This window comes from Lissotriton vulgaris, chromosome 2_1, assembly GCF_964263255.1.
Source record: "Lissotriton vulgaris chromosome 2_1, aLisVul1.2, whole genome shotgun sequence".
NCBI lineage: Eukaryota > Metazoa > Chordata > Amphibia > Caudata > Salamandridae > Lissotriton > Lissotriton vulgaris.
The window spans coordinates 1513503799-1513531261 of NC_141687.1; the positions used below are offsets into that span (position 1 = coordinate 1513503799).

Here is a 27463-nt window from a genome sequence, read left to right on the forward strand (position 1 = left end):
TACAAGTCGGAGGGCGCTCGACCACAGTGTTGGAAGCTCTTTCGATAGATAAAGACAGGGGGGTTAAAGATTAAAATACCTCAGTCAGACCCCGGGTTTCCCTTTATTCAAGCACCCTGGCAGACATTCTCAGCTGTAAAGACAAACTGGATTGTCACTTCTTTACCGACATAGACACAAACGGAAGGCATTGCCTCTCAATCTTCATAAAATTATTTTATATCTCCAGGTGGTTCAGCAATTGTAGGTTCCTTTTGTTTGTTGGTGAAGTCTATCATTGTGTTGTATTTATTTCTAAAGTCCAGCATTTCCTGTGAAATGGCTTCCTGGTGATGTCAAAAGAATCAGGAGATAAAAGGGCATTGTTGAGGAAATAGCCAAGTATTGTTTTATGAAAGCAAAAATGTCTTCTGTAACTTGAAGGGTGAGTGATGAACGTTTCTCTGCAAAATTGCCTACTTGGAACCAATGCATTGATTTCAGTACTGCAGACATAGTCTGATCTATAATGTTTTGCCAGCAGCTGCGCCCCCAAATTCTTTAATGCACAATTTGTGTTTTTGATGTGTCCATGAGGACACATCTGGTAGATAGCTCCCTTTCTAGAGGTATAGCACTGGCCTCTCTACCCCTTTCACAGGTAATGTGACGCGGTCGATATAAGGGAAGCGGGTGCACCTGCTGTTCCTGCATGTCTGCGTTGTTTTTGGTCTTATGTGCCCGTGAGGCCTAGCCACGCTTCAGCGTTAACAGATTCACATGCTGTGCATAATCTCACCATCTAGTATTGTGCTCGGAGGGTTGCAGGTTGATTTGGTGGAATTTTTCATTGTGTGCGTTTACTCCAAGACCAGAAGGGTTCATTATAACGCAAGCTCACAATGCACCTTATATGGGTTCTGAGGGTTTTCACTAATTTCCTCCTCCCCATTACAAGTATACTTTCCCTTCGGATTTGTATATATCAACAGGTGGACAATTGCTTAATTGTGACACCCCTTGTCTGGTTCAATCTAACCACCGGGAAATCCCCCTTTGAATCGTGAGCATCTTGACAGCACTAGGTCTTTTCCTAGAAAGACTGCCATTGGCTTCAGTGGGTAACCTCTGGGTGCACTGATGGTGCATCTCTAATGAACTGACATTCTGCACCTTGTTCGAGTGGGGCTTCTTCAGACAGGGCCGGCCAGTGCATAGGTAGACCGAGGACGCGGCTACATTGTCTTAAACCAAAATGCTGTTATCTCACCACTGCCCATTCGTATATTTTACACCTTACCCGACGCGTCACGTTTCGCCTCTTTACTGTGACGGCGTTTCTGTGTCTTACACGAAATAAACCAATTTCTTGAATATTGAACTGTTATCAGGGGGACACGTCATGGATCTTGATCGAGGTAGCGGTTGCTCTTTCTCCAAGGTTATTAGCAGTGGGACATCTGGGAACGAGCATGGGCGGCCCTTCCCACAGCAAAGTCAAACAGAGCGCCTCCCGGCTGATCCGCGCCAGCTTTGCCAAATCCCCCTCGCTTAGCGCTGGCCGAGGAGAGCCCCGCGGAGGCGGACCTGTCGAGGCAGCTGCGGAGGGCTTTTGTGCCCGTTCCCTTCAAAGGCAGCGGGCCTCCGATGCTGCCCTGGCAGCTCCTGTGAAAACTCCATCACTCGGTTTCATTCCTCAGCATTACTCCTCAGCACCTGCAGCCTGCGTCTGCGGCACGCCCGGCGCTGGGCCAATGCACTGCGAGCTTGCCAAGGCATCAGGGATAGGTAACTTTCAAATCGGATTCCACACATTATCAACAGGAAGAAATGCCTTCAGTGTTGTCGAAGGAACCAGTCTTAGCTGCAGTGTAAAGTAGCGGCTGCTAAACAGGGCTCCGGATGCTGCTGCTGTCACATTACCTATTCTCGGGGCGCGACCTTGTAAAGGAAGGGCAGAGAGCACCAATAACAGTGTATCCTGCATAGGTACTGTTTAGGACAGAGCACAGCCTCATTTCACTGCGTTTCTGATTGCGAAAGATGGCCCCTGCGCCCCATTCACTGGTAAAGACCTGGGGCCTTATTTATGAAGGACTTGCGCCGCCGGTGCGTCACTTTTAACATGGGAAAAAGTGACGCACCGGTGGCGCAAGTCCTTCATAAATAAGGCCCCTGGTTTTGAATGCTCTGTACACAACAGCAGAAGGCGAACCTTTTTTTGTTTTGAAATAGTCCCCCCTTAAAATAAGCATGGGCCTCAGTATTGTTCGCATGATTCAGGTTAAGTGCCTTGGTGTTAGGCCTCAAAGAAGCCACATTGTCAAGGGTACTCGTTGTATCAGAAGGCATGGTGCTGCATGCCACCATTGAATTTGTGTCCTGCCTGAGGACATCCTAGAAACGTGAATAGATCATCAGAATTAGTAAGGTTCATTGTACAGTTGCATGAAGTTTAATAAACATAGATTAAAAATAAAAACTCTTTACATTATTCATTTACCCTTGTGACCAAAATGTTACCCAGGAAGAACCCCCAATGACTTCTGAAAGCAATGACTTCTAAAAGTATCTATCGTGAGTAACACAGCAGGCAGTGTTGTACTGTTCTGATTCAATTGAGTTATTTATTTTGAAAGTTTTATATAGTGCAAACATGACCCTTGCGGGTATCAGAGCGTTTTGCAATTGTTCAGAGAGCAGAGACAAATGTAATCATTAATATAGTCGAGAAAAATACAGAATAAGGCAGCTCCCAGATAAGAGAGGGTACAACACAATATCAGCACCGATAGATCAAAAACAATAACATAGGAGGAGAGCGGAACTCATGAGTGACATGTCATGAGAGGTGCAAAGGGAGAAGATCCTAGGATCTAGGGCAGAAATTTGTTCATAGGTAATACTTTGACTCTCTTGAAAGATGCCATCGAGTTATTCAGTCTGATTGTAGGGGGCAAGGCGTTCCAAATTCTTGGGGCGATCTCTGAGAAAACTATTCATCCTGAGGTCGCAGCTAAGCCTTCTGATTAGAAAATTGGGGGCTGTTCCATAAAGATAACCAAAGCATCAAAGATGAAAGTTTGATTAAATCCCTAATATAAGTTAGCCCCAGTTCCTCATGGCAGACAAAGTGCAGAAAGCACAGAGGCTGAAATGGGAGTCTGCTGCAAAAATAATTGCATTCAGTTTGAATAGTGGGCATGTCATCTTAGCCCCAACCTCCCACACCATATGTGTCAACAGGGACACATTGTGTTGTATACATTTGAAAAAAAAACCTGCCATTGGTTTGCCCGAAATCCCTGGAAATCCGGTCAAAAAAAAAAAAAACATCAATTGACTGTGTAAATTTAAGGCGCCTATTATCTAAATTGGAATGTAAAAATCTCATAGATTCGAAACAAACCCCCAACTATTGAAAGCTAGTCAATACTGACAGCTTGTTGGTCCCTACCTTTGTTTTTTAGAGCACACACGCTATAATATGAGATTTTGTGTAATTAACTTCCATGTATAGGGCCATCATGAAATTGATGAAACCCATTAATAATTGAGACAAACTCTTTAGTGTGCGTGCCAACAACAGCACATCATCAGCGTAATATAATGGTGAATCCTGTAGTTGGTCAATCGCCGGTACATCCTGTCCACAGAACATAATATGATGACTCATAAAATGTGACCCTGTTGGACCCTTCTTTGTAAGCCGAATAGCTCCTTGCTCTCACCATTCCGTCCAGATCCAAACCTGAAAAAAATTTGAGAAATTTACCAAGGCAGCATCCAACCCTTTGTCAGGTAATATTGGCCAAAGATTGAACATGTTAACGTGGTTGAATGCTCTAGACAGGTCCATGAAGGCTAGGTACAGTGGCTGGCATCTGCATACTTGCCGATAAATAGTTGGAGATTCAGACACTGCTGTTGTACGGCATGACTTTCTCAAGTAAAACTGTCATTTGTTGGACAGCATAAACTTTGGACTGGTGCGAGACTGATGCTGAGCACCCCTCAAGATATGTTAGCCTATAGTCCCGCTAGCTCACAGCGCACCATCTGCACCCCTAACCCTACACAGTAACAATTTTGTGTGCAACCTCAGGACATGACAACTCTGATTCCTCAAGGAAATCGTGGTAACAGATCTAGAACCCTTTCGCTCAGATAGGTAAGCATAGCCAAATAGATACACAGGAAAATAACTACACACCATGCAGTTCCAATATTTACTGAAGCATTGTAATTCTTGAGAAAAATAAATTTGCTGCAATGATTAACAGAAGGAAACAGAATACAGTAATTAGCATTATGAGAATGGTGAAAAAGATGAACCATCCAACCATTTTGCAGAATACAGTAAGCTATGTGCTTGCAGGTACTCTAATACAGTGTACTCCTACGTAGCGCATTCTACCTCATTGTGTCTAAGGTGAGTGGATCTGCCGAAACCCAGTCCAGGTAGTCTGGCTCCCTATTACCTGTGGGTAAGCATCAGCAAGCTGCCCACCTTGTTCTAGAGTAGGACAGCATCCCTCGCATGAGGTGACAGGAATCACCTGAGCTGGAATTCCGGCATGGACGGAACTCTGTGCCAGCGAAAGGCTCATCTGAATAAACAAAGGTTTGATGTTATATATATGGAAAGATCCTGTAAATTACCATGTTTATCCCCCTTTTGTGTAAATATTTATAGCTTAAAAATATTGTTTAGATTCCTAGATGTACATAGAATTTGGAGGTCATGAATTGACTTTGAAAATTGTGGAAAAATTTGTACGTACACGTTACACCATTATTGCTCACTAACAGCAATAGAATTTGATCATGCCTGAGGGAAGTGTATAAATATGTAGATACATGTAAATAGGTGTATATAAGCCCAGAATTGTTGTTCTCACTATGTGTACTTCACAGAAATTTTGAGAGATTATACATTAGCCCAGACTTCATTGTTTAATGAGCACAAATTTTTGTTTAAAAAATATATTTTCCTTTTGATTAATGTGCACTTCACAGAAATGTAGAGCAAAAATGGTGCTCAAATTAAGCCATATGAAATGAGCAAGGTTGCTGGTCTAGATTTTAATAAACATGGAAAAGGGTACTTTTACTTTACACTATAAGATAAGGTCTATATCCCTGGGACTCTATGGTCCAGTGGAAGGCTAGAGTAGCCGAAACGCGTAGGCCGTCCGTTTTTTGATGCGTTGCATCCTGCACATGGTGTGTGAATAAAGAAATATTTTGAAACCTACCTACTGCTGCTGTGCTGTGACTTCTGCCGACGAGTGGGGGGCAAGGAGAATCCAGAAATATATATATATATATATATATATAATAACATCCTTCATGTTACCATTTAGAAATCCCCGTCAGGCTGCTGTTATTTATTCTATTATGATAGTTCTGTCGACGAGTGGCCAAAAAAACAAATAACATTTTGCGTGCTGAACTTAGTTAGGCCTTGTGCAGAATGTTCAATTTGTCTTGATAGAGTGCCTACGAAATGGTGTTGTAAGCAAATTATATTAGCAAGGAATTGCGATATTTATCGCAAAACATGCTTAGCATGTTTATTGTTATCGCTGCCTATCGCTGGATATGTTAGCGGAGAAACATGCTAATAGCAACGTTTATCTCCATTGTGGTAATATATCCAGCGATAGCCGAAATGCCTGAATATCGCTGGAAATCCAGCGATATTTAAGCATTAACGCCAATGGGGACTTAACCTGACAATCCACCTCCCATTGAAGAAACAGGTAAGGCAGGTTTTTAGCAGGCGTTAGATTCTAGCGATAATCGCGCTTAGCGCGACTTTTTTTATCGCTTCGTCTGCTTTGCTCATAGGCGATAGCTGTGTTAGCGACTACTTTCAGTCGCTAACAGTTTGTGTGCACCCACTTTGCATGTCATTAGCGATAAATATCGCTGACATGCAAAGCGGGCCCCAAACTGGTCGCTATCGCCTGAAAGCTGTCTCTAAATACTGTTAGCGACATCTTTCTGATAGGGTGATAAAAATATCGCCGCTTTAGCGGCAAAAAGTGCAGCTAAAGCGTCGATAATGCCCTTGCTAATATGCCCGTGTTTGAAGAATGGTATCCCATATGTGCATGCAAATAAATGTGTGTCAAATGTCATTGTGTTTAGAGAGAAAAGGCAACTTAAGAATGTGTGCATGTAAAATGGTGATTTCTTAACTGGGCCTAATACCTCCACATGACCCTGCTCCACCCTTCCAAATCACTCCCTGAACACATACTGACAGAAACTCAGAATGTTATGGTCATTAGCCCAAGATCTAATCCAATTAAAAATCCTTCTCCTCAGTATGTCGAGTCGGTTAGGGGATTCGCCCAATAACAGCAGGCACCTGAACAGTACCCCTCTTAAAAATCGGTACTATCAAAGTGGAGGTCCAAGAAAGTGGCAAGGAGAAAGCACTGAATCGGTTGAAAATATTGGTAAGAAGGAGAGCCTGGCTATCATAAATAAGTCACTCTGAACTCCGTGGAGATCTGAGGCTTTATTTGAGGGGCAATCCAGTTTGTTTATATTGGCTGTGCTCTTCCTTACTACCGCCTTGTTCCTGGGTCTGATGCCCAGTGCGTGTCTGTAATTATGGTATCCCCGAGAAATCACAGAGACAAACCACTTAGAGGTCTGTGTGTTGGAGCTAGGGACAAACTTCATGAGCAATGTTTTCACCTGCTCACATATCTCAATTATGGTCCCACTCTCTTCCCTCATCTGTGAGACTGGTTTCAAAAGCCACAAGATTATTATTATTAATTTTTCTAAAATATGGCAGATTAGTTAGTTTCCATACCAAGCGCAAATGGCTGTTTTTTGGTGCATACAGGAACTCTTGAGCCTGACTAGCTGGCAGGCTATGAGAAAGGGAGATTGATAGACATTGTAAGAGGATTATGATCTCCATTGCACAAATTAACAATTTTGCTATTAAAGACAAAGTTGATAAATGATCTAGAAAAATATATATAATCAATAATAGATGCATATCTTTTATTTAAAAAAGTTGGGAGAATAGAGGTTTGAATTTGGTATGATTCAGGAATATTAATCAAATATTTCACCAACCAAAACATTCCTAACTCTACACCTCTTAAATTGGAGCAGGAAAAGTTATTAGATAAAGCCATATCCATCAAGTAATTTTGATCTGAAGTATCAAAGTTTAAAATTACGTTAACATCCCTGCATAGTGTTACTTTGGTACATTTCAACATCCCCCTATTCTGGGTAAAAATGGTATCCATCACTTCAAACAATCTTTTTAATTTGTCAATATTAAAATAAGAAAAATCATCATTATAAAAATTAAGTATACATAAGTTAAAATTGTTACAACATTTGATAACTAGTGCCTGAATCACGTTACTGTCTACCTTTATGTGGGTAACTGTTGTATTTTCCTTACTTGTGTTATTACTTAGTATGTGTTTATTAATAATTCTACCTTAACCTTGTGTGATAGCTTCAGCTAAATTGATAAGCCCCCTTTGGCTCTCACCTAACTAGATGGCTGAGCTGCGATGGAGTAAAAGTAATAATCATATGCTGAGTATCTGAATCCTCCCTGGTCTCCTGCAATAAAATAATGTTGAATGGCTCTATGAATGATAGCAAAGAACTGTACTCAGCCCTGGTGGCATTTCCAGAAATATTCCAGGTCACTAATTTTAGAAGGCCTTGGCTTAGGAAAGTCATGCCTCCAGAAATAGCATGAGCTGTTTTAGGATTGGAGTCAATTGTTGCAATAGTGCCACTGGGGTGTAACTGTTGGGATTGTCAATCCATGTCCATTGCGTCTTGCAAAGGTAAGAAGTGACTTTGGAGTGGGGTAGTGCTTTCAGTCATGAGAGCTGCTGGTCGCTTAAAGTTTGAAGGTATTCGAGAACAAAACAGAGCAGGTTTATAATAATACCTATGAGGAAATACCAGAACATCTCTAGTTCCACTTTTAGATTGCAGCACTCAGAAAAGCAAGTAGCTGGCCATGTAGGTTTTATTTTAAAAATAACTACAATAATGTCACTTCCAAATGGTTTCTAGGCAAATCCAATCCATGATACCCGCCTCACAAAAATTATTTGTTGACATTTGCTGGGCTGAGTTGTAGATGTTTTTGAGCCAATGTGTGACATAATTCCTGAATTGGGTTGAATTCTCAGTTGCCCCCTCATCTAATGAAGGAATGCAAGCCAGAGTTTGAACATACAGACAGGCCTCTGTAGAAGCAACCGCTGGGACACTGACTCTCTCTTACACAATGCATTATGCAGCTGACCACTTACCTCGCTCATCACAGTGCTCCCAGCCTGGTCTAATTCATTTCTGAAATACTAGCATTTAAGATGGAAGTGGGTATGTTTCTCATCTATGAAACGTCACTGGCTACACCTGCGTAAACCTCATGGGGGGCGGTATGGTGGTGTTGGCTGATACAGTTGCCCTTGAATCCTCCAACTTGATCAAGGATGTCTCAGCTTGTGCCAATCTTTCTATTAATGGTTTGACAAGTTTTTTAAATAAGGAGTCCAATTTCTCACTAAGAGGCATATTTACAAGAACGGCGTTAAAATTATCGCTGCTTTAGCGGCAGAAAACTGCTGTTTTAAGCGGTGATGATGGCCTTGATAATAGGCTCTTGAGAATTCCAAAAGAAGCCCATGTTCTGGTGTAAACTTGGGCTTCTATTGGAATTCTCTGGAATCCTCAAGAGCCTATTATCAAGCCCATTATCGCCGCATTAGCGTCAGTTTCCTGCTGCTAAAGCGGTGATAATTTTAACTCCTTCCTTGTAAATATGCCCCTAAATTTTTTGATGAGCACTATCTCCATTGGGCCGGAGCAAAGCTAACCTCTTTCTGTATTAACACCTATTTCAATGGTGGCAGGTAGTCTCTTTGCCTTTTTCTTGTTGCTTGACCACTGGCTCATGATGACTACTGGTTAATAGAAGAAGGGGGAGACAATGGCTGTATGGCTACTCAGAGCTGTCCACACAAAGGAAGGAGCAGAGGCTAGGTAACAGATTTGTCCAATGCCCCACTCTAGACAAGCCCCTCTTTCGAAAGGCACCTTTCTGCTAATTCAATCTCTTAGTTTAGCCCTCCAATAGCCCGCACAATAAATCAATCAATGGCGCTGCTTCTGGTAGGTGTTCTGGTTCTTCTTGTGACTTTATGCTTACCCATCATGGAATGGCATCAATTACCCTCCATGACCACCCCGATGTCAATGGCAGATGAAAGAGGGGCAGCCCTGCTATGTTCGGGCGTGGACGGGCGCAGAAGGGCCCACTCTTGGCCTGGGTGCGTCCCACGCAACTAGAGAGAGTGTTGATTTTTGTAGCACCTCTCTCTCCTCTCCAGCCCCATAGCACAGCACTGGCAGTCGGTCAGCCAAGTGATAAGCTCGTCCTGCACAGCAGGAGAGTGTGTTGATTTTTGTATCGCCTCTGGCCCCTTTTCAACCTCATAGCACACTGCAAGCTGGTCCTGGTTATCCTGGAAGGCAGGATGTCAGTCAAGTGAAGAGCAAATTCCGTAAAGTGAAGTATGTGACAATCTTGCTGGAGTTCAAAGAGTAAAGTGTGTAGGGTGTAATTTTTTCAACACAACACAATTTAAGTGCATCTAAATTGACTGTACACATATTTCAGAATATATCATCAATTAAGATGCACAAATTGAAGCACTTTATTCTACTTTTGAAGTGTGGTGGAAAGTTTTTTAGAAGGATCGAAAAAATCAAGTACTCACATAGTGATGTGCAGATGATAATTATTCACTCAAACCTGATTTCCACATGTTGTGGTTTGTGCACTACATAGTTTTATCAGTAAAATTGCATGTCTTTCCAAATGTAGTGGTTAATTCAATGGAAAATGTGCTGTCTGTACATGACAGTACACTACCCATACCATACTTTAGTGATATATTTGTGACAGTGTGCTCCAAAATGCAACGCCTGCTACATACTACATCCATACCACTCTCCTGATGAATGGCCGCGGCTCATTAGCTACACTTGTTCTATGTGTGATGCTTGGACTTTTCACAGTCCACATAGTTTCAGTGAAGTGATATTGATGAGAGGAACCCTACGCCGAAAAATGTTCCAGCAACACTGCTTTACATTGCTTAATACCCATGGAATATTAGTGTATATATGTTTTGCGAGCAGGGGATGCTGCAGTTCCAAACCATACTTTTTTCTGCATATAATGGTAAGAATTTCAACGAAATGCAACCCAAGACAGATTGTCATTACTTCAAAGTACAGTATCATCCGCATTAGTGCAAAACTTCCGTTTGTGTATTGGAGAAGGAATTGACCTTTGAGACTCTAGCACCTTGATAAAGCATGCCACGAGGGTGCCCCTTGCCAATAAGGTCTTCTCACTGGCGATGCCCACAATATCAGCCTACTAATAGCCTGTATGTGAGTGGTGTTAGAGGGAGGCGTGGTCCAAGAAGGTTTCAGCACACTGCTCCTAGCTCTCAGGCAGTTTTGGAGAGAGGCATCAGGGTACATCCCTTCCACCAGGCTTTTGTGTTACATCATGTAGTTCCATCTCCACGTGGACATATTGATGGAACTAAGAAAATACGTTCCACCTAGTTTGTATTTTGTGCAGATTTTCCCACCTAACAAAGTGTAGGAAAGGTCTTATAGCAGACAATACCGTCAAAATACTATTTACTTTAGTTATTTACTTGTTTCACGTGTTTATGTAGCGTGACTACTCAACTAGATGTTGATGTACTTTACAGTGAATTAACAATGAAGATCAGGAACCATCCTTAGAAAACAGTAAAACGTAGAAAATGAAATGATCCTGCTCTTCATTTCTGTAATACGCATTATGTAAACTTTTGTTGTCAACTTTTCTTTTTATAGAGAAAATGGTGTTCAGGAACGCACCTTCTCCCCAGGAGTTTACAGAAGGAGAAGATGCTGTTGTCGTTTGTGATGTTGTGAGTGTACAAACCCCCTCCATAATGTGGAAGCACAAAGGCCGTGACGTTGTCCTGAAAAAAGATGGTAAGGAAAATAATTTCTAATCACACTGGTTTTGTAACGTTCAAAAGGGCTGTATTAACTTTTAGGGTATCCCTGATACATGCACACACAAGGACAAACCAATTATGTGGCAGGTATATGCCTGCTGAACTAAAGGTTCAACCTTAAAAACTATTTAGAGTTTCCCTTTTTTTCCTGTGTCGGAGAATTCACTGAAAAAACAATATATACCGAAATAGGCCCTCTCCAGACGGATTTCGTTCCCAGGGACCCCATCCTCGAGCCTACCATGCTTATTTTGGGGGGAAGGAGAAACACAGCCCCAGGGACCCCCTCTCCCAGGGCTCAGCAATATTAAAGGTGAGTGCCCTGCTGCCCACCCAGGCCACACACCATACATTCGTTGGATGCAATGGGGGGAGCCCAAAAGCCCCGGTCAACTCCTTGCATGCCGCCCTCCCCTTACAAAGTATCTTTGAGCCTGGGGGTGCGCTCTCCAGGCCCTTCGATGGCTCAAGGAGTGGGGCGGCGCACCTCCTTCCCATTCATAACATGTTAAGCCACAGGGATAGGCTCCCCGGGGCCTCTAATGGCTCAGGGAGGGGGGACGCACTTCCCCACTCCCCATTCTTACTATGTTCGGCCTGAGTGGTGGGCTAACTGGGGACTCTAACAGTGCAGGGAGGGGGGACGCTCATCCTCCTCTCCCCATGTAATCATATTCTGGCTCCAGGGGTGGGCTCCTCGAGGCTAGTGGAGGATAGGGGAGGGGGGCCACGCAGCCCACCTCGGCTTCATGAATAATGCCCCAGGGATGGGCTCCCTAGGGCTTACAGTGATGAATACGACTCAGCCGCCATTTTGTCATTATTTTTCATCTTATCCTATGATAGTATTGCGAGATTGCAACATTTTTAGCTGGTTCTTTTTCTGTGTTTTTTTTGTCGGGTGGGAGGGGGTCCCTCTGGGTCCCCCCAGTGGCACTAGGTTTCAGGGTATTCTTAACCCTGCCCATTTATGCTAAAGTCCCCATGTCCTGTAATGGCTGCCAGCAACATTTTTCTCATGTTGCTGGTTAGCCAATCAGAGCGCTTGCTCTCGCATGAGTCTTACTCCCGCGGGAGCGAGATAGCCGAAGGGAAATAAAGCTCCCTAGCCCAATCCGATTGCTCAGTTTTTGAACTGGTGCTCCTGCGAGTGTCTCAGAGACTGTTGCGTACCCAACTGCCAAAATATATAATTCTTTTTTAACCTTAATTTCTCACAAACTACTGAACAAATGTATACAAAATCACAAAAAGCACAATCTGCGGATCAGTATCTAGCTTTCCTGCAAAACTTGGTGTAATTCCATTCAGCTGTTTTTGCTGTAGCCTGTCTTAAAGAGGTCTCAGGAAAATACATGGGGATTTTGAGTTTAGGGCCTCCTGTTTTTTCTTGGCTCCCGCTTGACGGTTAACTCTGAAACTTTCCAGGAAGGAGTTGAGGTGGATGAACTTATTTTTGGAAAGTTTTGTGAAGGTTCGTAAAACAGGGCCAAAGGTATTAGCAAACCAGAAAATGCTCTTTGTATGGGAAAGCTAACCTAACTATAAGTACCTATTGGTGACCGCCCCCAGGTTATATATATAAATATATATACTACACAGTGGTGGTCATCACTGTGGGTATAGTTGGATTCGAGTTTTCATATGAAGAGCGTGTTTTGTTAACATAGTAGCTTTTGCACTGTTTGATGTATTGTTACAAAAATGTCCAAAAACGAATTTTCATCCACCTCAGGTACTTCCTGGAAAATGTAGGGATGATCCGTAAAACGGGTGCCTCAAAAAAAGCAGGGGGTACTTCAAACCCTTTTTTTCGATGTGGTTTCCCATAGGAATTTTGGGAAGCAATGCAGAACAAAATGGCTGAACAGAATTACAACAAAGTTGGCATTAAGCTACATCTTTGCCCAGAAAAGTGTTTTTTTTAAATGGTGTAAATCAGTTCAGCTGCCTTTGAGAAATTAAAGGTGCAAATATGGTAATATGTGGGCAATTGGTACCTCAGTACTCCAGCAGATCCAGAAGTTAAAGAAATCAACCACTCTGACTGTCCAAGAGGGCTTTTTACCCATTGACCCATTCAGTGCTGCCGATCCCTTACTTGGCCAGCGGGACCAAGTTATCTGATTGACTGGCTGCAACATAAACAAAAATGTTTCTGTTGCCATTTCAAGACTCAGGACTCGTTCTGGTGCCCTGAGTTAAACAAAAATATATGTTTTAAAACAATATACAGGGAAGGTGGAGGCAGGTTAGGGGTGTTGTGATCCCCTAATTCTTGACTGCCCACAGGAGTTTGGGTGCATGCCCTGCCTGTAGACCTGACCAACAACTGTGCACAACTTGGTGTTGATTGCTCGCTGTTGGTTGGGCACAGACCAGGCTCTGCAGCCAAACTCCCAATGTGCACTGCCAAGGGCTGTGCATGCCAGGGGGTTCGATACTAGCAGGTTTGGACGTATGGCCTGGTGCGAGTTTGGGTTTGATGCTGTGTCTAACCCCATAACACAGTCAAACGTTATGCTTAGTGAAGGAGTTGGGTCAATATGACCAAAGCCCCCAGAAATTCTCTGAAAAACACAAAGGTTAAAGTGACGTTCTATTTTGGTATGTTTGTGAGGTTTTTTTACATTTCATATGAAAAAGCCCCTACAATTTCACTGAAAGAACCAAAGGTTTAAGTTGTGGTATAGTTAGATTTGGTCATAGTATCTTATTTTACATTTTTTTAAATCGGACATTTCACTGAAAAAAAACCAAAGGTTAAAGTGATGTTATAGTTAGGTCTTGTAATAATATAAACACTTATGTTAAGAAATCAGAAAAAACACAAAAAGCCTTTTGACCTGCCATTTACTTCTTATGACCTCACGCATTGCATCACTCGAGACATGCTAAATGACATCATTGAATTCTTCTCAAGTGAGCTCTCTTGTACCATGTCATTGGAGTCATTGCAGGAAGAATGTACAATGTTTTTTCTGTCAATCCTCTTAATGGTGTTTTAGACTATACCACAGCTTCCGAACGTTTTTTAATTCTAATTGTCCTTTATAATATAGTGAGGATGCAACAAGATTTTATGGACTTCCATAGTTGTAGATACGTTTTTCATCTGTTACATTAAGCACGTTCCAGATGAAATAATCCTCAATTAAGCCTGAGTGTAAATGTCTGCTGCTTTTTCAAAGATGTGCAAACACCAGCAAAGAAGATTGTTGGACTGTAAAGCACATGACTAAGTGTATCTGCGTGTACCACAGAAATGTTTGCATGCATGGAGGCACATAATTACACGGCAGTCCGTCATGGTGTTGTCAGTTCAGTTAAAGTGCTTTAGCAGGAAGATGTCATAGCGTTCAAAGGGAAGGAGGGATTGAGTGAAGAATTCATAACACCTACTTCCAGTAAGCTCCAGGCCCCTTTACTAAAAGCCTATGCTTGATTGGATGCGTGGCAATGATTGAGTCAGCATATCAGCCAACAGCAGAGCTGAGCATAGAGCTCCTGCTCACACTTCATCCAACATGGCACTCTTAAAGTTAGTATATGGTTGCAACGGCACTCGCGCTGAAGCCGCCACAACAAGTCATAATTTATCTGCCGCCTCAAGACTATGCCCATGATTTGCGATGCACTTATTTTGTTTGCTTGATTTTCTTTTCTTTTTGTTGTTTCTTCAGTCCGATTTGTTGTGCTGGCCAACAACTACTTGCAGATCCGTGGAATAAAGAAAACGGACGAGGGGACATATCGCTGCGAGGGCAGGCTCCTGGCTCGTGGGGAGATTGCCTTCAAGGATATCCAAGTGGTTGTTAATGGTAAGTATTGTGGAGCCAAGAGAGTGGAGCACACTGTGCCAGGAAGACAAAGCACCAGTATCACTCATGAATTAGGCAGAACAGCAGCCCTCAACCTAATAGTCTGGCCTTGTAATGCACTGTTAAAGCAGCATGCAACCCTTGTTGATTCATTTAATAGATATGCATGTGTGAAGTAGATGGGAAAATAAAACGTCAGACCTAAATTTCAGCATCTGGTGATTCAACTTTGAGCAAATTGCATAATGTGATTGCTGTTTCAGTCCTTAAGATGGTGGAGGAGAACGCAGCATGCATGCACCATCATGACTGTGGGGTTTCTCATGATAAGATGCTGTGTTGGCTCTCTCTGTGCCTGTGACAAACTTGGGTAGCATGTGCTGACATAAACTTGTCTGCTACTTTATTTTGATTTCCTTTTTTATCACGTTAGTATCTTCACGATGATACTTCAAAACGTTGTCGCCATTACGCGGTTCCTTTTATATTTTCGTTTTGCTCCACGTGTTCTCTTCAGAAACATTTCCAAGCCTGTCATTTCCGAACTTTCTGCTTTTCTGTTTTCTGTAGGGATGCTCATGCTTTAATACCTTCATGTTAATTGTCAACCCCTGTTCTTCCGTTTATCTTTAACCTCAGTCCCCTATGCTGACATTTTCACTTACGTCCTCCACTTAATGTAATTGTTCTCCTTTGCCATTTCCTCTCCTCTCTTTTTTCCTTGACTCTTGAACGTGTATTTTCGACTTTACCTCCTTTTGCTGTTCTTGTTCCCTTTTTATTTTATTTAATTGTTTGTTGATACTGTGATCTTGTTTTTGCTCTTTTTCATTTTTTTTAATCTTTCCTTTTCGTCAATACTACTTACCTTTCGTCATAAGGGTCCTGCATCGCTCATTTCCTTTCTGTTGACTGTACGTACGTTGCTTCTCATTTCTGTCTCCATCTTTCTATTCATCCTTCTCCTGCTTGAAATCACACTACTCATCAATACATGTCATCCTCTCCCATGCAGAAATTTCACCGAACAGTTTTCAACCCATGCTACAGCTACCTCAGCTCCATCCACTGTCTTGCCTACTTCAAAAAACGTTTTGCTAGGCTGTTTCTTATTTTCTCTGGATTACCTTTTAGGCTGTTTCTTTGTATTACACACATTTCACCCTCAGCCTTTATTTTCCAGAAAGCCTTTTCAGTTTCCAATTCTTTTCTTCTTTAGTGGCGCCTTCTGTCCGGGCTCGACAGACCACTGTCAATGCCACAGCAAACCTTGGAGAAGCCGCTCTCCTGGCCTGTGATGCTGATGGGTTTCCCGACCCAGAGATAAGTTGGACAAAGTAAGATTTCCTGTATTTTGTTCACGAATGATGCCCGCCTAATTCAAAATATGTGTAGTATTCTATAATTCTGATGACCACCAATTAAATGGTAAAAACGTTGGTTTGAGGAGCCACCGCTTCAGCTGGTCAGTGTAGTTCGCCTGTATGATAGACAGAGCTTCAAACTAGAGCAACCCGGGAACAGTGATGAGTATTAGGTGTGAGACCATGGTTCCATGGCCGCTCTTCTACCAGGATAATGAGTGGCTCAGAATCACAGTAGACTTCGAAATTTCAGGAAAACAAACTATTGGATTTGAGAAAGGTAAGCATGAAGGGTGTCTGAGTCATGTTTGTGAATTATTGTCATGGGGCTGGTGTTAAATTATTTCTGATAGGTGATATACGAGGTATGTGAGGTGTTTTGTGTTGGATGATGTTTGTATTGGTGTTTAGTTGATATACAAAGTGCATTAATAACTATACTTAGTTAGATGAGCATATGCAGGACACACTCATCATTACAATTATTTCACACTGGAGAGGTGGCGGTTAGCAGACACAAGTGAAGGTGGCCAAGCCCCAAGGCAAGTGACGTACAAAGGAAATTTCGGTTATTGGTTCTGTCTAGAATATGTTTCCTGACATTGATCCAGATAGTGGCATTGGCTTGGTGTTTAGGAGTTGGCCATTGGAGAGTGGTATTCGTGTGGTTGTTCTTGGCTCTGCATTGTTGGGAAGTTCATCTGTGTGTTCAAGCTTCTCTTTCAGAACATACATGATTTTGTTTTATTTTTAGCTTTCTAATGCTTTTTCAATTCTGTGTTCAGGGACGGCGAAATGATTGAAGATGACAGCGACAAGTACAAATTCACAGAAGATGGTTCTGAAATGACGATTTTCAACATTGACAAGAATGATGAGGGGGATTATACTTGCATAGCGGAGAACAAGGCCGGCGAGCAGGAAGCATCCATCCTTCTCAAAGTCTATGGTAATTGTGCCAACCTATCCTACTTCTGTCTTGATCGTCATTATGTCACATTGGCTAGCTTGTCGTTGTATGTGCCTACGTGAGGCAAACGCAACTAATAATGATAACTTTTTTATACAGCCCTTAATTTTGCACTAATGCTGTTTCTAAATATTGTAAGTAAGAGGTCTTGCAGTTAAATAATTTAATGGTTCTCAGTTTGCTGACCTCGATAAGATGGAAGGCTGATTTTTACTTGCAGATGAGGAGACCTGCCAGCGTTAAGTCACTGGACTATCGTTGTCACTAGACTATGTTCTTTAGCACCCCTTTCATTTCCCATTAGTTAAAATCAAAATACGATACTTTAGTACGATCTATATTGTCTTGCAAAAAGGAAGTTTACACATCCAACAATAAGTAGCCTGTATTTCCTAAAAATCATATATTGGCAAAATAATAAACTTACCACATTTGTGGAAAATGGTATGGTGTGATTCTCTGTGATAATATTACTTATTAAACAATAAGTGAGGCAACTTATGCTTCAATCTTTAAAGAAAAAATCACCATTCTGATAAAGTTTGGGCTGCAACGTTTTAAGCCCAATTTCAATGTGTTTTGTTTAATAGACTCACTCCGTTGTTCAGCACTTAAATGCAGACAGTTTTCAGTTTTACTCCAGTATTGGAACTGTCATAGATTCATATGCTTAAATCATTCCCTGTCTTTGAGATGGGAGTTCCCGGTTCCTTAGAAGAGTAATTTCACAATAGACATAGAACATGGATGCCATAGGCCTTTCAGTTTAGTAACATATCCTAGACATCATTTAAAAAAGGATTAAACTTAAGAGTCAACCATTCAGGTCACACCACCCTATAGAACTTTCCTGAGAGAAGCTCCAGTCCCTCAGATTTTCTACTGCACGTAGTGCTAGGGAGTCTCCACCGAGCTATGCTCAATTTTGTCAGAACTCTTCAGAAGATTCTTATACAGACTTTTTCTCTTCAAAATTTACAGTTATACTCTAAGACTCTGTGTATCTGATGTTTGGGTGTCGCAAACTTACTTTTAATTTGTCAGACACACCTATGAAGGGGCTCTTCAGACCCTGAGGCACTTGCAAAAAGAAGAAGCTGCACGTTGGTGACCCTCATCAAGACTGCATATTCTGTCTTTATCCTGCGCTTTAGAAAAAAAGATTGAAGGGGATGTCGCACGTTTTCCTCTAAAACCTTGAAAGACAGTTGGGGGTGACTTTCTATGGCTGCAAAAGTTCAAGACCAGAGAAAATCCTGTCTCTGGTGATGAGGAGAGTGACACTTCATCTATGTCTTCCACCAAAGCACATTGGGGGGATCCTGCAGCACATTCCTCTTATGAACCACCAAAAAAAGGCTTCTAAAAAGACCTCTCAGGTCTCTCATAAACACCATGGCCCATCCCAGTCACCTCATAAAAGTGATCTTCCTTCTGGATGAAAGGGGAATAAGGAGTCAGGTTCCTCTTCCAAGGGATTTCAAAAATCGACTTTTGAGCCTCCAACACCGCACCTCAGATGAAGCACACATTCAGGGAGCCTTGTTCTGCTCCTCTGACGGGACTGCATCTCGTCGACAAGGATGACTTGCACAGCAGCATCAATTAAATCTACCACAAACACTTATCACAGTGTTGATGGGGGCATCTGCATCATCGACGATCTCACAGCCGTACCCCTATATCGTCGACGATAATGATTTCCTCCTCATCATCAACGCTACAGTCAATGACGAAGCTCCCATTGCCGACGACGCTCCTGTCGACGACATCACCACCATCGACAGAGGGTTTCCCGTTGACTGTGCCTACCCCCATCAATGGCGATTCCCTCATCGACGATGAGAACAAAGCCATCAATCACATTGATGCTACCATCGTCGACAACCTCAACGATGACTGCAGAAAAAATTGTAGTTAAGCAGAGACTAAGCCAAAAAATGCTCACACCGACTCATACATCTCCAAGTAAGGTACCTTCACTAGTGCCTTTCCATTTCCTGGACGATGAAGACTCTGAAGAAGATAGCCTCTTTGGTACAGCATGTAGCCCTTCAGAGCTACATGTCAAATGCCAGGATGATTCTGATGAGGGTGACTACTATGAACAAGAGTAGCTCTACCAACACCCTCAACAATACCAAGAAGACATAGTATGTCTTCCGTCAGCACTTGTATCTGACTTACAATACATACTATCAGATTACAGGAAAAGGTTTCCTCCAGTGTCTGCTTCTGTTCAACACAGTCCGGCTACAATAGTTTCAGTGCCTCTTCAGCTACCAACTCCTCCGCCTATGCAACAGTTTCCTCTCCCTCCACCAGTAGTCCGTTCTCCACAAGTAACACAACTACATGAGCCCACCTCGTCTGAGGAGCAAAGAAAGGAAGGTCAGCTCGATGACCACCATAATGAGTGGGATGACTATGCGTTGCCAACACGGTCATCTCCATCACTGCCCCAGTGTATTCTCCTCTGGACGACATAGGAGGTTTCCACAACCTCTTAGAAAGAGCAGCAACATGTTTCCAGTTGCCTATCCCGGAAAACAAAACTACTGTTTCCTTTATGATTTCAAGAAACCTTTTCAGAAAATGGTCAGTGCCATGTCCATCATTGATTACATTTAAGATGAGGGCTTAAAGGATATGCGCAGTCCAGTCTCAGCAGTGTTGCCACGACTCGATAAAAAATATAAGGCCCTGGAGGACGCACCAGTCTGCGTAATGGATTACCCCAAACCAGACTTCATAATTTCCCAGGCAGGGTATAGGCCTTGATAACATCCGTAAGCGTTTTTTAGCAATGTTAGCACTCACAGTGTGGGCAGAAAATTCCATGGCTCTGCTTGGATTATAAGTTCAGCAAATATGGTCCGATATTACCCCATATCTGGACAAGCTCCTGGCAACATCAAGGGGAAGCAAAAAACAGCATTGGTAGAAGGTGAGCGCAAATTGTCAGAGATAATTGATTGTGCCAGGGACATTGCCACCACTGGATTCAGGCAGCTGGCATAACGCCGTCAAGGCCAGGTTAAAGCTACTACTTTCAGGCTGGAGATCCATACCAAACTATTAGATTTGCCTTATGAGGGAGAAGCTTTGTTTGAAAAACACATTGACAATGCTCTCCAAGCAATAAAACCTGATACAGACACAGGCAAGTCGTTGGGTACCTTACAATACAAAAAGTTGCCCTTTCGTGGTGCTCAAGGAAGAGGACAACACTCTTATTGAGCGGGATACCAACAATACCGCTAGCCCACATATTCCTCCACTAAACAACAATTTCAATACCAATACCACCAACGACAACCACAGTCTGCTTCTGATAACAGACCTCCTCCAGACCTCCTCCTAGAGGAAAATCTAGATGACACGGCCAGAACACCAGTTGCTGACAATGACTTTGTCCAGGTGCCCCTTACTTCCCTCCCTTTTCCAACCAGGGTATAAGAGAGAATAACCAACCATCTACACCGCTGGAAACAGATAACAACCGATCAATGGGCTCTAGATCTGGTTCCATTCGGACAAACTTTGGAATTCATCCAAACACCTCCCTCCAACCTCAGCCTTCCATCCAAATACATCTACGCCTTCTCGAGTGGGAAATCAAAACCATGCTCAAGAAGGGTGCTATAGAGAGAGTTCCCTTATCTCAGAGAGGAAAAGGTTTCTACTCCCTTTTCTACTTAATCTGCACGAAGTCAAAAGCAGTGGAGACCAATTCTGGACTTAAGAAACCTCAACAAATGCCCCAAAAATCTGTTATTCTTCATGGTTACATTGCAAGATATATTGCAACTCCTCAACAGAGGAGACTACATGTCACCCCTAGACCTTCAAGACACATATTTCCATGTTTCCATCTATCTAAAATGCAGGAACTTTCCTAGGTTCACAGTAGCCGATAGTCACTATCAGTTCCGGGTGTTAACCTTCGGTCCCCAGTCCGCCCCTCGTATTTTTACAAAATGCCTAGCACTTGTAGCTGTCTTCCTCAGGCAACAAAGACATCAAGTCTTCCTCTATCTTGGCGACTCATTGGTCAAGGCTCCTTTAAACCAGTCATCAATGGCATCCACCATGGCCAGCATGCACCTATTCAACGAGCTAGGCCTCACGCAAAATCCTGACAACCCTGTCCTTCAACTGTCGCAATATATATCGTTCCTAGGAGCCATGCTGGACCCAACACTAAACAGAGCTTACCCCACAATGGAGAGGAAGCAGAAGCTGATGACTTTGACAAAACTAGTACACAAAAGAAAGTCACTTCTGTAGTAGGGGATCTCTGTGTATAGTCATAATCTAGTGAATAGTCCAGCCCATGTGCGTGGACCCCGGCAATCAAAAATAATCTCTTAAGTTGTCAAAATAATGCAGAAACTGCAAAGACGCTTAAGAGAGAATTTAAAGACAAATAATGCAGCCTATATCCACAGGCTACACTGTCCAGTACTTCAACTAGAAAATTCCACCAAAAAAAAAACACCACACATAATACAGCCTGCCCAGTTTCTACCATAGAGAAACTTGCCTCCCCCAGTAAAAGACTCTGGAATGATAGAGAGGAAGGTAGGGACAGACAAGCCCCATAGGCTGCCATTATGTGGCTTAAATAGGTGCCTTTAAGAGAACTTTCCAGAACTTCTCCCAGTATCCCAGAATGCATAGCAGGTCCCTCTACTTTCAGTTCTTTTGTCCGGCTCCTGCTTACAGGACCCTGGCATTGAGCTCTCCCTTGTTTCAAGGGTTTAATGAATATTTTGGCACTTTTGTGTTTTAAAAGTGTTTCAGGTTACTTTCTTGGTGTTCTCTTTCTCTTTTGTGTGCTGATTCAGGCGTTTTAGGGCTCTAAAATGCCTGGCCTTTTTGATAAGTGTCCAACATGTGGGAGGAAGAAGGCCAAGAGTGATCCCCACGATGTCTGCATCGTCTGCCTCCCTGAAGATCATGTCCCTGAGGACTGTGCCATCTGCAAGCAGTTTACTGCTCGGACTCTGAGGGACAGGATGAAGATCAGGCTTTCTGGCCTTGAGGAGAGACGTCTGCAGGCTGCAGGTGGGTCTGGGCAGGCTGGGAAGGTTCCCTCTGCCTCTGCTGAGGCCTCTGGGGGGCTCCCCAGAGGCAGGAAGTCCAGCAAACGGTCCACTTCAGGAACCACTGAACATCCAATGGGCACAGGCTACAGGAACCTTCGATGAATTCATACAGTTCGCTCCACTTATGGTCAAATCACTCACCTGGTGGACAAAACTGGTAGATCTAAGAGTTCTCTAACGTTCTTAACTCAAGCCTCACCTTTAGTGAATGCAACAAACGCTTTACCGGATGGGTGGGGAGCTTATCTCCAGGTCAGAAACCTTCCCATTGCGGCCTTCACATCAGTCTACTCGAGTTAAGGACAGTACATCTTGCTCTAAAAGCCTTCCGTCCCAGGATTCAAAAGTCCCCAGTGCTCCTTCGGACAGACAATAGAACAACAGTGCAGTACACAAACAAGCAAGGTAGCAGCAGATCTCACCTGCTGCCTCAGGAAGCTAAACTAATTTGGAAACGGTCCTGGCTGCAGAGCGTTTACCCAGGAACCAGAAAGCCATAGCAGACACCTTGAGCAGACTGACACCATCTTGGCATGAGTGGAAACTGGACCAACACCCTGGATCATATCTTCCTACTGTGGAATTTGACTAAAAAGGCTCCCTTTTCCCCTGGTGTCCCATCATGCACCCTATCCACCCTGACATCGACCAGGCAAGCCGATCCTCCTACTTCAAGCACAAATCCCGTTGTACCCCCTCTTGCCTGCTCTCTTTCTCATAAAGCTGACACATGCAAAGAATAATGTCCAGCTACCATGTAACCTACGGGTTTCCGTCCCGTTCGATATTTTCCTTTAGACAAGAACGGAGTCAGTCGGATGGGTGACTCGGAAAACCCCCCCCTCCCTAACTCTCGAACGAACAGCTCTCGCTCATCAATGATTTCGTAGTTCGCGAGGACAGCCACGGGTTGGGTTAACAACCAAGGGAAAACCTAATCACGCACACGAGACAGCCACGAAGAAGAATAGTTTACTACAGCCCATTCTTCCTCTTCCCAGCTACACACACATACCATTGTGAGACATCACCGCCCTTGTGTACGAAGTAAAGAACGCACAATGCCTCGTCCTCTTTATCTTTCCGACAGAAATGACCCTGTAACAATGCCTCGATTCTCTGTCCTCAGATACTAGCAACTCTGTAACTTGTCACCACAATCGCCCCGATGCAATATGTTTGTCTATGTGTAAATGCTATTCAGGTTATTCTTTAAACGAGAACAAGTATGCTATGTCTTCTGTATGATTACAACGTGAAATGATTGAATCAAGTCTAAGGGAAACTCCTTCTTTTTGATTGTACTCGTACTGTATATAAGTGCTGCTATGTTTCAAGCAAAGTAGACTACTCCTGAACCCGCTTGGTGAAGGAGCTCTCCCTTAACTCGAGTTCTGGAATAAAACCCTTTCAACTCGAAGACCACGGACTCTGCTCCTCATTTTATGCATTACCATTTTCTTGGGTAATTATAGAAATTCCGAACGGCGTAAATAACTAGTTTTTTATTTACCACACTACAGTAGGGCAAACCAAATCCTGGCCTCTTTGTGACCCCAACAATGCAACATGCCAGTTCTTCACAATCTAGTATTCTCATCCAGGGTCATGGAGGAATGCATTTTTGATTGCATAGTCCGACATATTTGCCTGTGCCGTTCCTCCAATTCCTCTTTACATTTGTCCTTGGGAAGAAGAAGGCAGAGCCCTGCAAGATGATACTCATAGCCCCAGCATGGCCACGGCATCACTGGTTCACGGACCTTCTCATCCTTTCAGTGCTGTGCAATATTTCGCTGAAACTGATCCCATTGCTGTGAACGATGAGCCAGATACAAGTTCTCCATCCAGACCACAAGTCTCTTCGATTATCAGCCTGGCTCCTCAGTTTCACGAATTTGACATCTGAACATTCCTTTGGGTTGCAGGGACATACTAGCCAAATATAGAAAATGTGCTTATTACTGCTCTGTACTCTTATTCAAGCATGTGAATCTATGAAAGTTCCAATTCTGGACTAAGAAAATAAGTTACTTACCTGTAACTGTAGTTCTGCGGTGGTGGAATCTTTCATACATTCTCATACGACCCACTTACTTCCCCTGAGAAGCTCAACTTTAATCCTCTCAGTACAGTACTAAGTATACGCACTTGTGCTTGGAAAATCTAAAGGGTTGGAGCTTCTCTCAGGTAGGTTCTACAGGGTGGTCTGACCTGATTGGTTTAGTCCATTTTATATAATGACTACGATATGTTACTAAATCAAAAGTCCCAAGGTCTTCTACCGCTATTGTGACTTTACTTTTCTGAGGTATCGGGGATTCTCATCTCGACGATGGGGAATGATTCAAGTATGTGAATCTATAAAAGATTCCAATACTGGAGAGCTGCAGCTACAGATAAGTAACTTATTTTCTTCACTGTCACTTTCTAAATCACACTCTGAGTTGTGGGACTTTTTGCAATATTGACACCTGTTTACATGATATATGAAAGCCTATTTAGTATACAGCAAGCAGAATCAGGGCCACCATATGTAAAATTCATTTTATTCAACACGTCTGGTAATTTCTGAAAGTCTCCAGCTATGAAGCGCTTATATTTTTGGTGCAAAATGGATGTGCTTTTGCCTAATACTGTATTCAGCAAAATTGATCGAAAGCTTGAGTTGTCTAGCAGTGCCTTCTGATCTGGGACTCAACCACAGTATTTAAAATTCGATTCCTCCCATCGCCTAGTCATGCCAAAAAACAAGTCAATCAAAGAATTTGTACAACTAAGGTGAGTTTTTCTATGAATGTATCATTGAATGTATAATTTGCTAGTGGTTATTTGTTAGGACACAAGCTTTGGCTACAACTTTCATTGATGGAAAACCATGTAGGCTATCGTGTCGCCCGCAGTACTCTTCAGTAAGCACATGTTTTTGTGTTCGTTGCATAGAATTCTTCCTGGTTTAAAACACATCAGTGTAGTTAATTGTGAAATGAATAGCTCTAGCTACCTACCTACTTAAAGCAGTACAGAACTACTGGACTATACTTTTGAGTTTCCTGCAGTAAAAAGAAGTCAACAGTGCTTTACAGTGTAGTGTAGAATGCAGAATTATACGATTCTAGAACCCCTCCTTTTATGACATATTTGTAGATTTACAGTTCTTGGCAGACAACTTTCTGCATAATTTGCAGATTTCAAGGAAAAAAATGTTCTAGCTCAAATGGATCAAAATAGTCTTCACAAAACACACAGACCATATCTTTGTTACTTTACTTCTGCATCAGTGTATTTTATGAATGTGCACATTACTTTATATTTGGGACAGGTAAATGCACATACTTTACTATTTTCGTTTTCCATGTTGCCCTGAGGGTTTGCACCGCAGCATATCAATAAAGAAATTAAGGTGAGCAGTTTAAAACGCGTGCCATTCGTTCATCATGCTGAATAAAGAAATCTGTTTGGAAAATACTTCTTACCTGTGCAGCCTTCTCTTTCGTCTATGTGTGAATAATTGTGTTCTCCGGAGCATGCGCATTGAATTGAACAGTTCTTTTTTGTTGTCGTTCTTCTTCTTAGCAAAGCCTAAGATTACCTACGTCGAGAATAAAACCGCCATGGAGCTCGAGGAGCAGATCACGCTGACGTGCGAGGCCTCTGGTGACCCCACCCCCAGCATTACGTGGAGAATGGCGACACGCAACATCAGTAGCGACGAAAAGGTACAACTCCAGGGGATCCTGGACGTGGGAGCAAATTCACTCATGTGTAACTGGAGAGAGAGACTTGAGTTTATTGCGTCCTCGGGTGGACTTAACAGCCCCCGTATTAGGAAACCGAGCACAGTGTTACACCGCTGACAACGTCATCGATCGTTTCAGCTGCATTAAGCCCAATGAGAGACAACACATTCTGATGTCATGGCTGTGCACAACTATACAGGTGACATCATTGATAGTATTTTTTAATGTTGTCGTAGTGTTTTCACTTCTTGGGTTTTGCAGGTGTAATTCTGTTTTGGTTTTCTATCAGAAGATGTAGGTCTTCAATGGACTGGGTGGGAAGTAAGCAGAAACATGTATTTCAAGGGAAAGGTGAGGATGTCTGCCTTTAAGAACTGTAGGTGGGCGTGATGATGTCACTGCTGGGCATGTAGCAGAGCTAGCAGTATTCCTCATTTCAGAGTTGTGGCTATTTTAGGCACTGCAAGACTCAAATTTACACTGACCCATCATGGCACAACATTTTAGGAATTGACAGCATGTTTCTTGTACAGGAAAGTGTAGTAGTCCTACCCAAGCCCGTTCTCACGTAATTTGATCAGCATTTTGGTAGAATGTTTAGCTATTTTAGTCTCATTTCAAAAATGTTTTCATTTTAGTAGTTCCTTATTTCTGGCATCACCCACTATTGCAATTCGCAATTCTAACTAGTACTTTTGGTCTTAATGTCTTTGGTAAAGATTGAAAACTGCTCAAAATACCGAACACAGATTAACCTATACTGTCAATGTGCGGTCCACATGCAGTAAGTGCTGATCTGAAAAAAGTCCAACCACTACTCGAGAAATTTTCTGAGGTGTACAGACATATATATATATATATACACATTCAAAACTATTGAAAGTGATCTATGAATGGATTTGGGAACAATTGCACTAGAAAAGGCAAAATGTCATGATTTTAATGTTGCTGGACAAATTGCTATTAAGAATAATTTTCTGAGACCGAGTAGAAAAGTATAGTAGCTTTCTGCAGTGAACTCGTAGATTAGTTGCAAGTTTTTTAGAACTTGGCGACGTATCGCTAAACCGCACAAACTCAAAGTTTTTTTATAATGCAAATACTTATTAGGACTGTTAATGTTTCATAAACATCATTTTCCCGTTACATTGGCTTGTTTCCAATAAATTACTTTACAACAGGTCAAATCTTTGCACAGTAGTTGGCCAAGGTCTGAAATGTTCTGCCTAACATCTGGTGTGTGGCTTCAAGTAGATTACCAATCCGTGAACAAAAATGGTGGTCAAGAGCCACGAAGATATACAATTCTGCCTCACCAAGTGGCTATTTGTGTTATCTTGTTGGCCTGGGAGCTGTTTGACAGCCAAAGAATA

At 42.6% G+C, this 27463-nt stretch overlaps 1 protein-coding gene across 7 annotated transcripts in view; it reads left to right on the plus strand.

Moving 5' to 3' along the window:
* NCAM1 (neural cell adhesion molecule 1) overlaps positions 1–27463 on the plus strand; it is a 766043-nt gene that overhangs the window by 485781 nt on the left and 252799 nt on the right. For all 7 annotated transcript variants that reach the window (XM_086957372.1, XM_086957366.1, XM_086957369.1 and 4 more), the window contains exons 4-8: positions 10915–11058; positions 14768–14905; positions 16125–16242; positions 17055–17218; positions 25927–26069. In XM_086957372.1, the coding sequence (XP_086813498.1) occupies positions 10915–11058; positions 14768–14905; positions 16125–16242; positions 17055–17218; positions 25927–26069 (707 nt within the window). The remainder of the gene's footprint in view (positions 1–10914; positions 11059–14767; positions 14906–16124; positions 16243–17054; positions 17219–25926; positions 26070–27463) is intronic.